Source organism: Dreissena polymorpha, chromosome 6 (genome assembly GCF_020536995.1).
Source record: "Dreissena polymorpha isolate Duluth1 chromosome 6, UMN_Dpol_1.0, whole genome shotgun sequence".
Lineage (NCBI taxonomy): Eukaryota > Metazoa > Mollusca > Bivalvia > Myida > Dreissenidae > Dreissena > Dreissena polymorpha.
This window is the reverse complement of record NC_068360.1, coordinates 31069125-31082411: the sequence shown is the minus strand read 5'-3', so window position 1 is coordinate 31082411 and position 13287 is coordinate 31069125. Positions and strand designations below refer to the sequence as shown.

At 36.9% G+C, this 13287-nt stretch overlaps 1 protein-coding gene across 1 annotated transcript; it reads right to left on the bottom strand.

Moving 5' to 3' along the window:
• Positions 1 to 42: 42 nt before the first annotated feature.
• Positions 43 to 9846, bottom strand: LOC127835558 (uncharacterized). The gene is made up of 6 exons (XM_052361993.1): positions 9813 to 9846; positions 7199 to 7311; positions 5006 to 5096; positions 3789 to 3842; positions 1624 to 2743; positions 43 to 1298 (listed from the first exon to the last, which is right to left on the bottom strand). The coding sequence occupies exons 1-6, from the start codon at positions 9844 to 9846 to the stop codon at positions 1172 to 1174; spliced, it is 1539 nt and encodes a 512-aa protein (XP_052217953.1). The 3' UTR covers positions 43 to 1171.
• Between the last annotated feature and the right edge of the window lie 3441 nt (positions 9847 to 13287).

The window sequence follows — 13287 nt, the reverse complement described above, 5'->3', positions numbered from 1 at the left end:
TTCCATGGATAAACAGTCAATAAAGTAAATAAAATGCCAATATTTCTTCAAATATATTTATTAGATTCAAGATTCAACACCGATACAGCGAGCTATGGGTCTATACGTACTTCATCAAACAACGTAACACATTCGTAGCCCCGTATTGCACCATTTCGAGTCAGTATACAACATAGTATTGTCGTAACTCAACAAAAATCACTTCGAACATTCCAGCATAACAATAAAACCACCGTCTCAAAACTTCAGTGACACAAGCATACAGCATGGATACATTTATAAATAAGTTACACAAATTGAGATCTGTATTTACCAGACTTTTATAAATAGGTTACAAAAAATGAGATCTGTATTACCAGTGTTTTAGATCGCGAAGACATTCGATGAAAAATAACAATTACTTGCATTCATGGCATCACCATCATAACATATATAAAATCATGCAAACAGATTATTCAGTTGCGTCTCTTCTTATTCAGAGGGGATAATCGCGTGACAAACAAGATTTTGAAGTCAAGCCGAGCCAGGTATTTTTCGCTATTTTATACCGTTTTATTACTTTTACTAATTGTTAAAATGACGCTCATTATCCAATCATATCGACAAGAAAGTGATTAGCGATTATATCGTAATGATATTCGCTCTATATATCGACTTTACCCGCTGCGAAAAAATACCTGTCTCGGCATGGACGTCGGCATGCATTTCGTTTGTCACGTGATTTGTCACGTGATTACCCCCTCTGTTATTACGTTATTCACATTTGTTGACTTTAAATATGCACAGTTTATAATTATTATTATTCGTTCACAAAATAGCTCCGTGTGGCCGAAACGTTAAATCGCAAATTAAACAAAGTTTTTTTTTGCACGGCTTTTTATGTAAATAACGTATAAAAACATCTTTTAATTGGAAATGATCAAGAACTGATTTTTTTTTATTTTCTTACAAAACAAATTTGCACTTTCAAATTTACCGGTTATATACATCTACATCGGTATTTGCAGAAAAGAAGTTGAAATTATTGTAATACGGATATCCAGCCACTTAAAACCAAATGATTCTTGGCGCCTTATAATTGGGATCTTGTTATAATATACATATAAAAATCGTAAAATTCAGCATTTTCCTAGATGCCAGCCGCCGCATTAAACTTCAACCCGAATTCTTTTCATCCGAGTACTGGGGTTTTCTCGTTTCGGAACTGTTTGGATATCTTTGTTATGTTGGAACGGGCCGAGTTTCTCGCGGTGCGGTTACGATTTACGATGTCCCGGTCTGTGCTGATGTCTAGACTGCTGCAATGAAATAAGTAGAACAAACGTGACAAACAGCACTGGCTAGACATACAAAAGTATAAAAATAAAATAATACATAGTACATGAAAATATGTATTCAATTAGATTTTCGTCAGAAATTGTCCTATTTCAATTCCAACTGTACAACATTAAGTTATGCTAATTTAGTCACTACACGGTGCTACTAAAAAGATGCATCTGTACAACTTGTGGTCAATCTTCCCTTACATTAATTTAAAGTATGATAGCTTTTAATTGGCACTTAACTTTGAGTGATCTTTTTTTTAAAATTCACTTTGAATTTCTAGCACGTGTTTTCCATTACCTGTCTTGAAAGGACGTGTCCAGATCACTTCCAAACGAGGAACGGCTGTCACGACCGCGTTTCCGTACCTCTACCTTCCGCTTGATGGAACTCAGCCGAATCTCCAGCTCCGTACGCCCCGGAAGGTCGCTGCTAGATGATTCCTCGCGGACGATTTCCGAGATTTTTGTCAGACCTGTGCGACTGCTGTACGACATGTCAGCGGCGCGGTGTGACGATTTCACTGTCGGGTCTTCGTCTTCCAGCGACGTGTTTGCGTCCCCGTTCGTCGTGCCTTCGCTCTCTTTCTCCGTGGTCCCGTTTGTGTTGTTAGTGGCAATCAGTTCCCATTTCGCCTCCTTGCGTCCGCTTATGATCGGCCGCGCGTCTTCTTTCTTTAACGATACGAACGCCTTCTCCGCGGAGGACTTTGACGACCTCGCGCTGATCTGACGCTCTTCCGCCGTTTCCTTTCTCGGCGTTGTTCCCACGGTTGCGCTGCGTGGCTTCAGCGCCATTGGCCGGAGTTTGGGATTCACAGGATTGCCATATCCCGAGGAGCGAACTTTTTTCTCGTACTCTTGTGCAAATTTTGATTTCTGCCTCTCTGAGGCCTCTTCGATTATGTCCAGATTGGTAACACTCTTGGTACTGGTGACCAGTTTAAGGCGATCGTTTAAGTTCGTTAGTTTTCGGGTTTTTAAATCGTTTCGCATTTTGTCAGCGGAATTTAATCGTTTCTCGTCCGGTTGAGATTTAATGTCGTCCGCACTCTTATTGAACGAGGCCTTCGTTGTGACTGGGATTTTTGAATCCGTTGCGTGCACTAACAACGTTTGCGTCTTAGACTTTTCCGTTAAATTCCCGTTCAACGCTTTTGTTTTATGCCCAGTCTTGTCTTTAGGGTTGGTTTTAATATCAGTTTTACTTTTCTCGTTAGATCGCATAACGGTCTTCGACGCAACATCCGTTTTGCGCGTTCCACTTTTGCTGCGTTCTACTTCCGCTTTGTTTTCTTTCGGACTGGTGAGATCTAACTTAGGAACTGAACCGCCGCTTTTGGGACTTTTGTCGTTCGATTTTTGACTGGTCTGGCCAGTTCCGGCGTCGTTCGAGGTGCCGCTCGTGTTCCCGTCCGCGACTGAAAGAAATACAGCGTCTTTCTGAGCATTTCTCAAGTACCCCGGATAATGAAAATTAAATATTTGGCGGAGGCTTCGGGAAAACAGGATTGAGAATTGCTAGAAATCGATTGTATTTCATTGAGCCACGCTTGGAACAAGCAACACTTCGAACGAGCGAAGTTTCACGCGATTGTTAATAAATAGTTATACAAAGGCAAATCAGCACACAATATGTTAGGTCTAGCAAAACTCAAGTCTGTATTTTTTTTCAACCCACATCAGTGGTCCGCATAGTTTTGTTATATAGAAAGACGGTGTTTGTAATAATGGACGTGTACATTAAATGGATTATTCTTTGTAGAACGAGAATACAGGATTGATTGAGATCTAAAAATCTTATTGTATCCGTTCCCTGAATATACAACTACCGGTAATTGGGCATTGCTCTGTGTTAAGGGGCTTTAATGTATGTGCGTTAAGTGTCGTCCCAGATTAGCCTGCGCAGTCCGCACAGGCTGATCAGGGACGACACTTTCCGCCTAAACTGGATCTTTGCTAAGAAGAGACTTTCTTTAAGCAGAACATATCATACAAGCGGAAAGTATCGCCCCTGATTAGCCTGTGCGGACCGCACATGCATTAAACCCCTATTCACAGAGCACGGGTCAGTTATATAAATTAGTTCCACGATATACATTACACATACAAGTAATGTTTGTTGGTTTGTTCGCCATTTACACAATTGGATCAGCGATGTCAAGGTGGCCAGTTTAACAGCTCACACGTTTCCTGTTTCAACTGCCAACTGCCCGACTTGAATCAGAGGTAGGGGGAGAGTGACCGTATTTAAAGGATTTCATGACCAGTTATCACAAAAGCTATGTGGTCGGGACGGGGTTTATTTCAAACTCTGATAGTGTATAACATAGCATGACAGTATGATAATCCTTATCACTACCAACTTCCAACGCAAAAGCACTTTCATATGGATTCGTATTCAGTTTTTTTTACTTGAACTTGAATAAACAGTTAGTACAAAAATCAAACACAAACTATACATACGCCTCTTATCTTTGTCTGAAGGAGATTTGTCGCCGTCCATGGCGGTAATGACGTCTGAAAATAAAGAAGAATATTGTCAATGGAAGCAAGAATGTATAGCGGCTAGTATATGTGCCATATAATTAAGCCGCGCTCTGGGAAAACGGGGCATAGTTCATATGCGTAAAGTGTCGTCCCATATTAGCCTGTGCAGTATTTTGCGTGTAAAGGAAGCTCTTCTAATCGAAACTCCAGTTTAAGCAGAAAGTGTCACCCCTGATAAGCATGTGCGTAATGCACAGGTCTATCTAGGACGACACTTGGCGCTCATGCATTACGCCTCGTTTTCCCAGAACGATGTTCAATTCTAGCGTGTTGGCATGTTTAAAGAGCGCAAACACAACAACACGCCAGAACGACAATAACACTCGCCGATACGACAGGTAGGATATGTGTCGTTCCCTTCGTGTTGGCGGATTTGAGAGGCGCCAATACGGGTTGGATTGTGCTGATTTGTCTTCCTACGAACCCTTGAAATCCGCCACCACAAGAATACGTGTGTACATGTGATTAATGTGTATTTATTTAAATAATGACCATACCAGAAGACTTGACATACCTTAATACAAATATAACTTCTTAAAACATATTATTAAAAAAAAGACCATATATTGTTTCTACTAGTCAGAAGGTCTGACTGACATAAGAATGTCAGAAATGCAAATATCCGTCGCGTCGTTCGGATAGTCTCGACATTTGTCTTGGATTGTCAAAGATCTTACGAAAAGTGCGAGCTACGAGTGAGAATTGTGGTTTAAACAACTGACGTAAACAGTCAGAAGACCCGCGTTCTGTGAAAAGTGGTTATTATGCATTTGCGTAAAGTGTTGTAGCAGATGAGGCTCTACAGTCCGCACAGGCTAGTCTGGGATGATACTTTACAGTCCGCACAGGCTAGTCTGGGATGATACTTTACAGTCCGCACAGGCTAGTCTGGGATGATACTTTACGCACGTGCATATATTCCAGTTTTCACAGAACGCGGCTAAATGCATTCGTGGATGAAAGAGACTATAGCGTGGTTTGATATTATATTGCAATAACATCGAGAACAAGTACTGCAACAATGTAGTTATAGATGTGTGTGTATATAGCTTCTATGCATCTTTGAGAGTGTATGGTATCGCAACTTAAATCTGCCCACAGTGTTAAATAATATACTTTGAGTGTTCACCGACCTTCCAGAAACTCCTTCCGTGTGCGCGGCGCAGTCTTGTTTGTTCTCGGGGACTCGTATTCGCGTTCACCTGGACCTGATGATTGCACTGGCTGGAGATATCAAGAACATGGAGCAAATAAGATGCGTCAGTTGATAACAAAGAGCAAATTAAATGAGATATGCTAATAACACTCTAGAGGTAGAGATTTCTTCAGCGAATACCACAGAGCAAATGAGATACGGTCGTATGATAACACGTAACAAATGAGGTACGGTCAGCTAATAACACGTAGCAAATGAGATACGACAAGCTGATAAAACGTAACAAATGAGATACAGTCAGCTAATAACACGTAGCAAATGAGATACGGCCAGCTTTTAACACGTAGCAAATGATATACGGCAATCTAATAACACGTAACAAATGAGATACAGTCAGCTAATAACACGTAGCAAATGAGATACGGCCAGCTAATAACACGTAACAAATGATATACGGTCAGCAATAACACGGAGCAAATGAGATGCGGCTGGCTAAACCACCGAACAAATGAGAATCTGGTTAGCTAATAACATAGAGCAAATGCGATGCGGTCAACTCATGACATAATATAAGATGATATTTGCTCAACGAAAACCACAGAGCTCATGTGTTTTTATTTACTTAAAAGTCATCTGAGATAAAGTCAGCTAAAAACACAGATTAAACGAGATCGATGAGGTCAGCTAATAACACAGAGTAAATGAGATGCGGTTCGCTAATAAATCAAAGCAAATGAGATGCGGTCAACTTTTAACACCACGCAAATGAAATGCGGTCGGCTAAACCACAGGAAATTAGATGTGGTCAGCTAAAACACAGAACAAACGAGATGCGGTCAGCTAAAATACAGAGCAAATGAGGCGATCAACTAATAACACAGAGCAAAAGAGATGCTGTCAGCTAATAACACAGAGTAAATTAGATAAGGTCAGCTAATAACACAGAGCAAATGAGATGAGATCAGCTTATAACACAGAGCAAATGAGATGCGGTCAACTAATAACACAGAGCAAATGTGATAATAACAGCTTATAACAAAATAGCAGATGAGATGCGGTCAACTAATAACACAGAGCAAATGAGATGAGATCAGCTTATAATACAATAGCAGATGAGACTTGTTCAGCGATGTTCGATCAGCTTATAATACTCATCAAATAATGTGCGGTAAATTAATTGAACAGAGCAAATAATGTGCTCTAAGCTTATAATACTGAGCTTAATGAGATGCGGTTAGCTTACAACACAGAACAAATGGGGTGCAGTAATCTAATAACACGTAGCTGTTGGTATGCGGTTTGCTAATAATACATAGCAAATGAGATGCGATGAAATGTCAACAATATATCGCTTTTTGAATGTCTTCAGCCCATACTAGTAACACGAAGCAAGTTCAAGTTCGCACGTCATATAAATGAATCCAGCCAAAAATCTATCTAGCCAATAACGAGAATACTGAGATATAATTAGCTACTAACAATTATCAAGTGAGATGTCGCTAGCCTAAAACACAGAGGTAGGGCCTGATGAAAAAGCTTTGGTCATTGACAAATAGTAAATAAACGTAGATATAAGCCTTAAACAAATGAGTAATAATTATATAAAACACACATATAGAAAAAATAAGAGTTAACCATTTACACAAAGTCTCATAAATTCTTATAAATGACAATTATTTATGCATGTTTACACGCAATGCCATTCTCATTGAACGCTTCTAATTTACGGATAGACAGATGTCAATCTTGGATTTTATATATTCATTAAATTATCCCCAGGTCTCCGATTTGCTACATGCATTTCATGTTAAAGTATTTGTTAATATTAAGTAAATTAGCCTTGTTCTGTGAGAGCTATGATTAATCAAAGTGCGTAAAGTGTAGTCCCAGTATGATTAATCAAAGTGCGTAAAGTGTAGTCCCAGTATGATTAATCAAAGTGCGTAAAGTGTAGTCCCAGTATGATTAATCAAAGTGCGTAAAGTGTAGTCCCAGTATGATTAATCAAAGTGCGTAAAGTGTAGTCCCAGATTAGCCTGCACATGCCAATTGCACAGCTAATCTGGGACGACACTTTACGCACCTGCGTTAAACCTTTTTTTCCCAGATCGAGGCTCAAATAAGTAACATAATCGGGGTAGTTTGGAGGCTCTCCGGAAGCGCCACTTACCCGTTTGAATGCGAGCTTCCGGCGCTTGCTCCTGGTGTAGCGGGACTCACAGAAGATGCTGCAGAACTTCTTACCCTTGCCGACAAACGTGCTGCACCATTTACACAGCAGATCTACGAAGCAAAACAGGGTAGTGTTTATACAGGTGTCCGATGAGTACGTTTAGTGTGGTATAATGTTGTTGATGTGTAAATACATAGATGAAGAAATAAATTTATGAATCAATTAATCTATGAATTTATGAATGAATGTATCTATGAATGTATAAATGGTTTAATATTTGAACGAATTTATGAAAGAATGAATGATGTATGAATTAACTAATTAATATTGAATAAATAAGTTCCTATGGGAATTGTGTACAGCATAGCTGACATCTGTTTCATATAACTCGTTCTATGATATTGGCATTTCTAAAGACTGCTTATACGACAATTAAATTTTGCCAAAAAATCTTCAATTGACCGTTTTGCCGTTAAGATACGTGTACCGGTATTTCCCAATTATAATTTTATCTCATATACACATTTTATATGTATATTCGTTGTAACACGCGACTTTTCAATGATCTCTCAATAATCTTTCCATAATCGTAAATATAAGCATATACTAGGAAAATATAAAGACGGATTTACAATAACACTACACTCCGCTGGAAATATAATTTTCCTGTCATCTGCTTTATTTTGGAAGCACCTTTGTAATTCATAACAGTTAGTTGTACACGTGCATTCCTTAATGACTTACTTAAAATAATGTAAGTTTTTCTTCTATCGGTTTCCTTCATAAATGTTATATGATTCTCCGTTTGTACCATCGTTGCGATAGATATGTCGACCAGGAAAATCAACAACGTTATCGAAAACAACGCTTCTGTTTATTTAATGTATAACAAGAAAAACTTGTTACTGGGTTTAACCTAATCATCTACCGGTAATCAAAAGTCACAATACTTATTTCTTTCATTCCAAAATATTAATTTACACTTTTCAAAATTTTAATAATGTTCATTAAGCGGCTAAACACACGTTGACGATCGGTAATTAAACACTTAATTAAATAAAAGTTTTTAATTATATTTATAGAAATGACTTTAAAATATCGTCAAACTATTGTTTCAATGTTTGATAGTCATGAAATGAAGTCAGTGTCATAACAGAGGAGACAATCGGTAACCGGAAACAACCTGCCTTGTTTATTGATAAACACAATACCGTTCTGAATAATAATAGAGATAGGATTACACTTTTCTTTTCATGATTTGATGTCGACCAACGAGTCGCATTGTTTCTGTGGTCGAGGAATGGAACCACGTTGGTCGATCTTTGTTTACCATATTTTCTGGCATACATTAATGTAGAGCACTCTTTTAGTCCAAACCAGCACTACGACCATGCGCACAGGCTCGTGACGTTTTAAATCATATAAAACTTCGTGGTTCTTGTATATGGCACTGTATTGTGATTTATTTAGACTGCCCCGTAATGTCATGCTGTCCATTATTTGAGTAGGTTTAGAGTTAACGGTGATATGCATATTTTTTTGTAAACGCGTTTCCCGTACCGCACGTGACGTTGATATCATATAATTTACAATCATTCCTGCAGATGGCTTAGTAAAAACAAATAACGCGACACACTTCAAATATTACACAATACATTCACTTTAAATTATGTCGCAAACTACGTTAAACATGTTCGGTTTTCTTAGATAAATCACAAACATGTGTTTTTATTTACTTAAAAGTCATCCTGGGATATTATGCGACTGACATAAAATATTTGGTGATCATCATAATTATTGTTCGATATTGTGCGTGCGTGTTACGTATCTGCAAGAAGATTCGTGCTGACTAAAAATTGCACGGAATATGGTTAAAATGTTAACTCAAATCAAACCATACTTTTCAAAGCAGAACAGACACAAGTAAATACACAACTTTATAAAATGAATCACTTTACCATGTGGTCCCATATCCGAAACAATTGATGCCTGTTTTTGATAAACACCTTTTAAGGTGAAAATGCGTCCATGATTTTACTTATATTTTCTTAAACATGGCTACCCGTTGCTAGTTATATTTAACGCTAGGTGACTTTTTAAAGAACACGTTGGTAGAATTACGATCCAAGTATCGCATTACCTCTAGAACAAAAGGCGGTGTTTTAATTTGCTGTTTACCCATTTTCACGCCGCTGTAGATCACTTAATTTTTATTCAGATTAAGTACTTGACAATTAAACGCAATAGACTGGATTTGGAACAAAGGCGTATCAGAAATCTGCATCGATTATGTAATTAATTAATAGTGACAATGTTTTATGGACACTCGTAATCTATTAATTTATGTATCTAGTTAATTAGTCAGACATCTGTATAATTTATTAAATTCCAATGCTTTTTTGGAGATCGATAGAACCCCCAACAGATTATTAGATATCATGAACAAAGCAAAGCATCATGCACATATATATATAGGCCAACAAAATACATATTGATTAAAAAAATATAAGTCAAATTTTAACAATTCTCTGTAAAGACTTCGGGAGAAAATACAAAATATGATATCGGTAAAACATCTTTGCACAATAGATTACACCCTTTGTAAACAAACTTACAACTGAATCATATTCATTCTGCACCGACATTTTTTGGTGTTTAACAAGGACTTGCTGACAACCTACATAGTCAGACGCAGCTCGCAGACCAGACGAACGATTCTGATATCGCAAGACTAACGCATGCCTCTGATAAAAAGTGTTTACAGATTAATATTATTTTCTTGCTTATTCATATAAATGTATATACATGTATACATGTACGTATACAATTGTTCACATATGAGTTACAGTGACATCTTGACATAGTTAAAGAAACTGTTGAATTTTGGGTAAAAAAACTAAAGGGTTGGCTTAAAAGAACTAGCAACTGATGACGCATGTTTTATTTGAAAACATCTCATGTGGGTCTGCGAATGATGCGCATGTAGTAGGGGCACGGTGGCCACAAGGCCTCCGTGCGTGAATCGTGCGATATTTAATAATTCCTACGTTCATGGCAACTTATTTTCTTACGAGGAAATACTATTTTTTTCGTGAAATAAAAAATGCATGCTTCTTTTTTATGAAAAATATTTTGTCTTAAGGTAGCGCACCTCTAATGGGCACATATCCAAATATAATCTAAGTAATTATTTTCTTAATCAGCATCATTTCACTGAACTACATGCAAATTTGTAGGTAGGCTTTCCATGCTTTTTAAAAAAATATACCGATTTTTTCAAAACCACCCCCACGCTCGGCTTTTGTCCAGTTTATTTTCACCCCTGGGGTATATAAAAGTTCCATAATTCATTCTAATTTCCAAATATGGGCATGCAGTTGGTGTGTACAGATGCTGTAAAGGTGTTTAAAGTTTAAACAAGATGAAATAAGTATTCTTTTACAGACATTTATTTTTTACAAATTTTTATCTATGGAAGAGCGCCATGAAATGTAAGTGATTTCAGCCAAGTAAAAATTGGGTCGGTTAAAAACAAAGTGTCATAAAATTCAAAATAGTATCATTTAAGTCATATTTTAGACTTAGTTATTATAGAAACACTATATACGGCAAAAATACCAAGAAATAGACAGATTTACCGTTTACTTTTTGAAATAAAAATAAAAATGCAACATGCATGGTTCGTATTTTCAACAGTAAATCACCCAATTTCGCCATAACGTTGATTTAATTTTAATAATTGAAGAATGTGCATAAAAATTGCAACATATTTAACAATAAATATAGCTTATATGCCATATTAAATGAAATTACGTTAGAAAATAAATAAAACGCGTCGCAAAAAAGTATACGTCGTCGGCAGGATTCGAACCTGCGCGGGAATATCCCAAAAGATTTCTAGTCTATCGCCTTAACCACTAGGCTACGGCACCTAATAGTAGGCTCTTCAACCTTCGAAGAAATCGCGGGAAATCATTAGAGGTGCGCTACCTTAAAAAAAATGTTTTAGTATGCAACCTCTTGGAAAACGTCTAGGGCCACACAGAAAGAAACATTTCTCGACCTTTCGAGAAAGTGTACCTACTAATTTAACAAGAATGTATAGAAGAAGTCGCAACGCCGTGTGGTCAAGGAAACAAAGAGAATGGCAGCTTATGTAAGGGCGGATATGTTACCATGAGACTCTAACCAGTTTTCTCAATATTGTGTCGAATTTGCGAAGTTCAAGTGTACATAAAAACCCTTTTTTACGTCTGCGCTGACCATTCATCTCTTTGTAAATAGCATCTTAGCGCTCTTTTTCTTCAATAGCTAATGAAATGGTGTAATGCACCTGTCGGTATTGGCATGATGTACCGGAAGTCCTATTCGCCGAACAAACATGGGTCGGGTCACTGGAATCTTGGCAGGGTTATTTAAGTTAAATTTGGATGCGATAGGCTTGTCCGAGGTTTTGTAGAAAAAAGTCGATGTTTAGAAATCGTAAAAAGGAAAAAAGCTTGTTTGAATGTTCCAACTAATGGTTGTATTTCTTCTTACACTAGGGTAAACTTATTTGATAGGTTATTTGATGTCAGTTTACTGATTTCAGAATAGTTAAGCAATGAGTAGCATGCATACAAATTCAGGAGAATGTTTTTAATGATGAAACAACTTATGATTTAAATTCTCAACTATTGAGCTTAACGTTAAACTATAAAACATGTACTTTGATGATTGGAATTTAATTGGATTTTTATACCAATCATCGTATTGTATAGTGTTTTTTACCTCGCATGATCATTGCAGTTTCAAATCATACGGATGTAGCTTTTATGAAATATTAAATAATCCATCATTCATTTTCTAACATCTTTTTTGACGCTACTTTCTGTTATACGTACAAAACAAAACGCAGCGTCTTTTACTTTGAACGTTATACACATTAATGTCAACCGATGAAAAAAAAAGCCATATTTGGTAACATGTATTTGTTATTTTATGTGTAATGTTCGTAAGTTCAAAAAAGAAAAGAAAACTTAGAACAAAGATCAATCAATGAACAATGAATGTTTTATTGACATTTATGTGGCTACTTCATGCAGTTAAAACATTATTTATTCAGTAAAAATTGATTTAGTGTTATGTTCACAAATTTATGTCCGTAATCATACATATTTTACTGTACTATTATACCGTAGTGTAAATATTACAAATGTATTACTTTATGTTGTAAAAATCAAACAATCAAATTGTTGAACCTTTAGAACAAAATTAAAGGAAAGAATAAACTTTGAAACATTCACATACTCGACTCGAAAGATCTGTCTGTTAAAGCGCAATGCCTTTTAAAAATAATAGTTAAGTGCAACCGCCTATCTATTGCGCATGCGTATATCATTATGTCTATTTACTTCCGGTACAGAAGGGAGTAGGCTATCATTTTGCAACACATTGTCATAAGCAGCTATCTATGATAATACGGCGTCAGCATCGTAAAGCAAGTATTGGTGCATACACATTATTTTATTTATTTCGATGCAATTATAAATTCCATTTATCAAGCCCATGACAAACGGGTAACTGATTAATTAGTTACTCATCTGTGGAATGCTAAATTATATGTGAATATTTCACTATTAAGTAATTAATTAATGAGGTTGCAGCTTTATATAGACATTGCTAATAACGTGTATGGTGAAAATTGCATATATCTGCAAAAAGTGTTTTTCTGTCCATGCATTATCATGCATGGATTTGAAAATGCAATAGCCAATCTGTAGTTTGGTTACAATGGTTACAGTTTGTAACGTACTTCATGCATCTATATATATTCAACTCTCAGAGCTTTTTATCACAAAATGTTGGTAAGAGCCACCATAGCAACAAATTTTCAAAGGCTCTGGGAGTCCGTTTACAGTGCTCGAGCTAGGCCTAAGTGTAAGAGCATCCCATCCTGCCCTTCCAAAGCCACGCCCTTCCAAAGCCCCGCCCCGCCCTTCCAAAACCCCACCCTTTATTTTTTATATTTTTTTTTGCAAACATGTTCTTTATTTACCTTGTCCATAGGTATGTGCCAGGAGACATACAAATACTTTGTTTACTAT

Excerpts from the sequence above, each read along its gene's own strand:
- LOC127835558 (XM_052361993.1), bottom strand. The coding sequence starts at position 9,846 with ATGTCGGTGCAGAATGAATATGATTCAGTTGTAA. Across the intron at positions 7,312-9,812 it reads TGAATATGATTCAGTTGTAA|ATCTGCTGTGTAAATGGTGC; the intron begins GTTTGTTTACAA and ends TTTGCTTCGTAG. Across the intron at positions 1,299-1,623 it reads GACACGTCCTTTCAAGACAG|CAGTCTAGACATCAGCACAG; the intron begins GTAATGGAAAAC and ends ATTTCATTGCAG.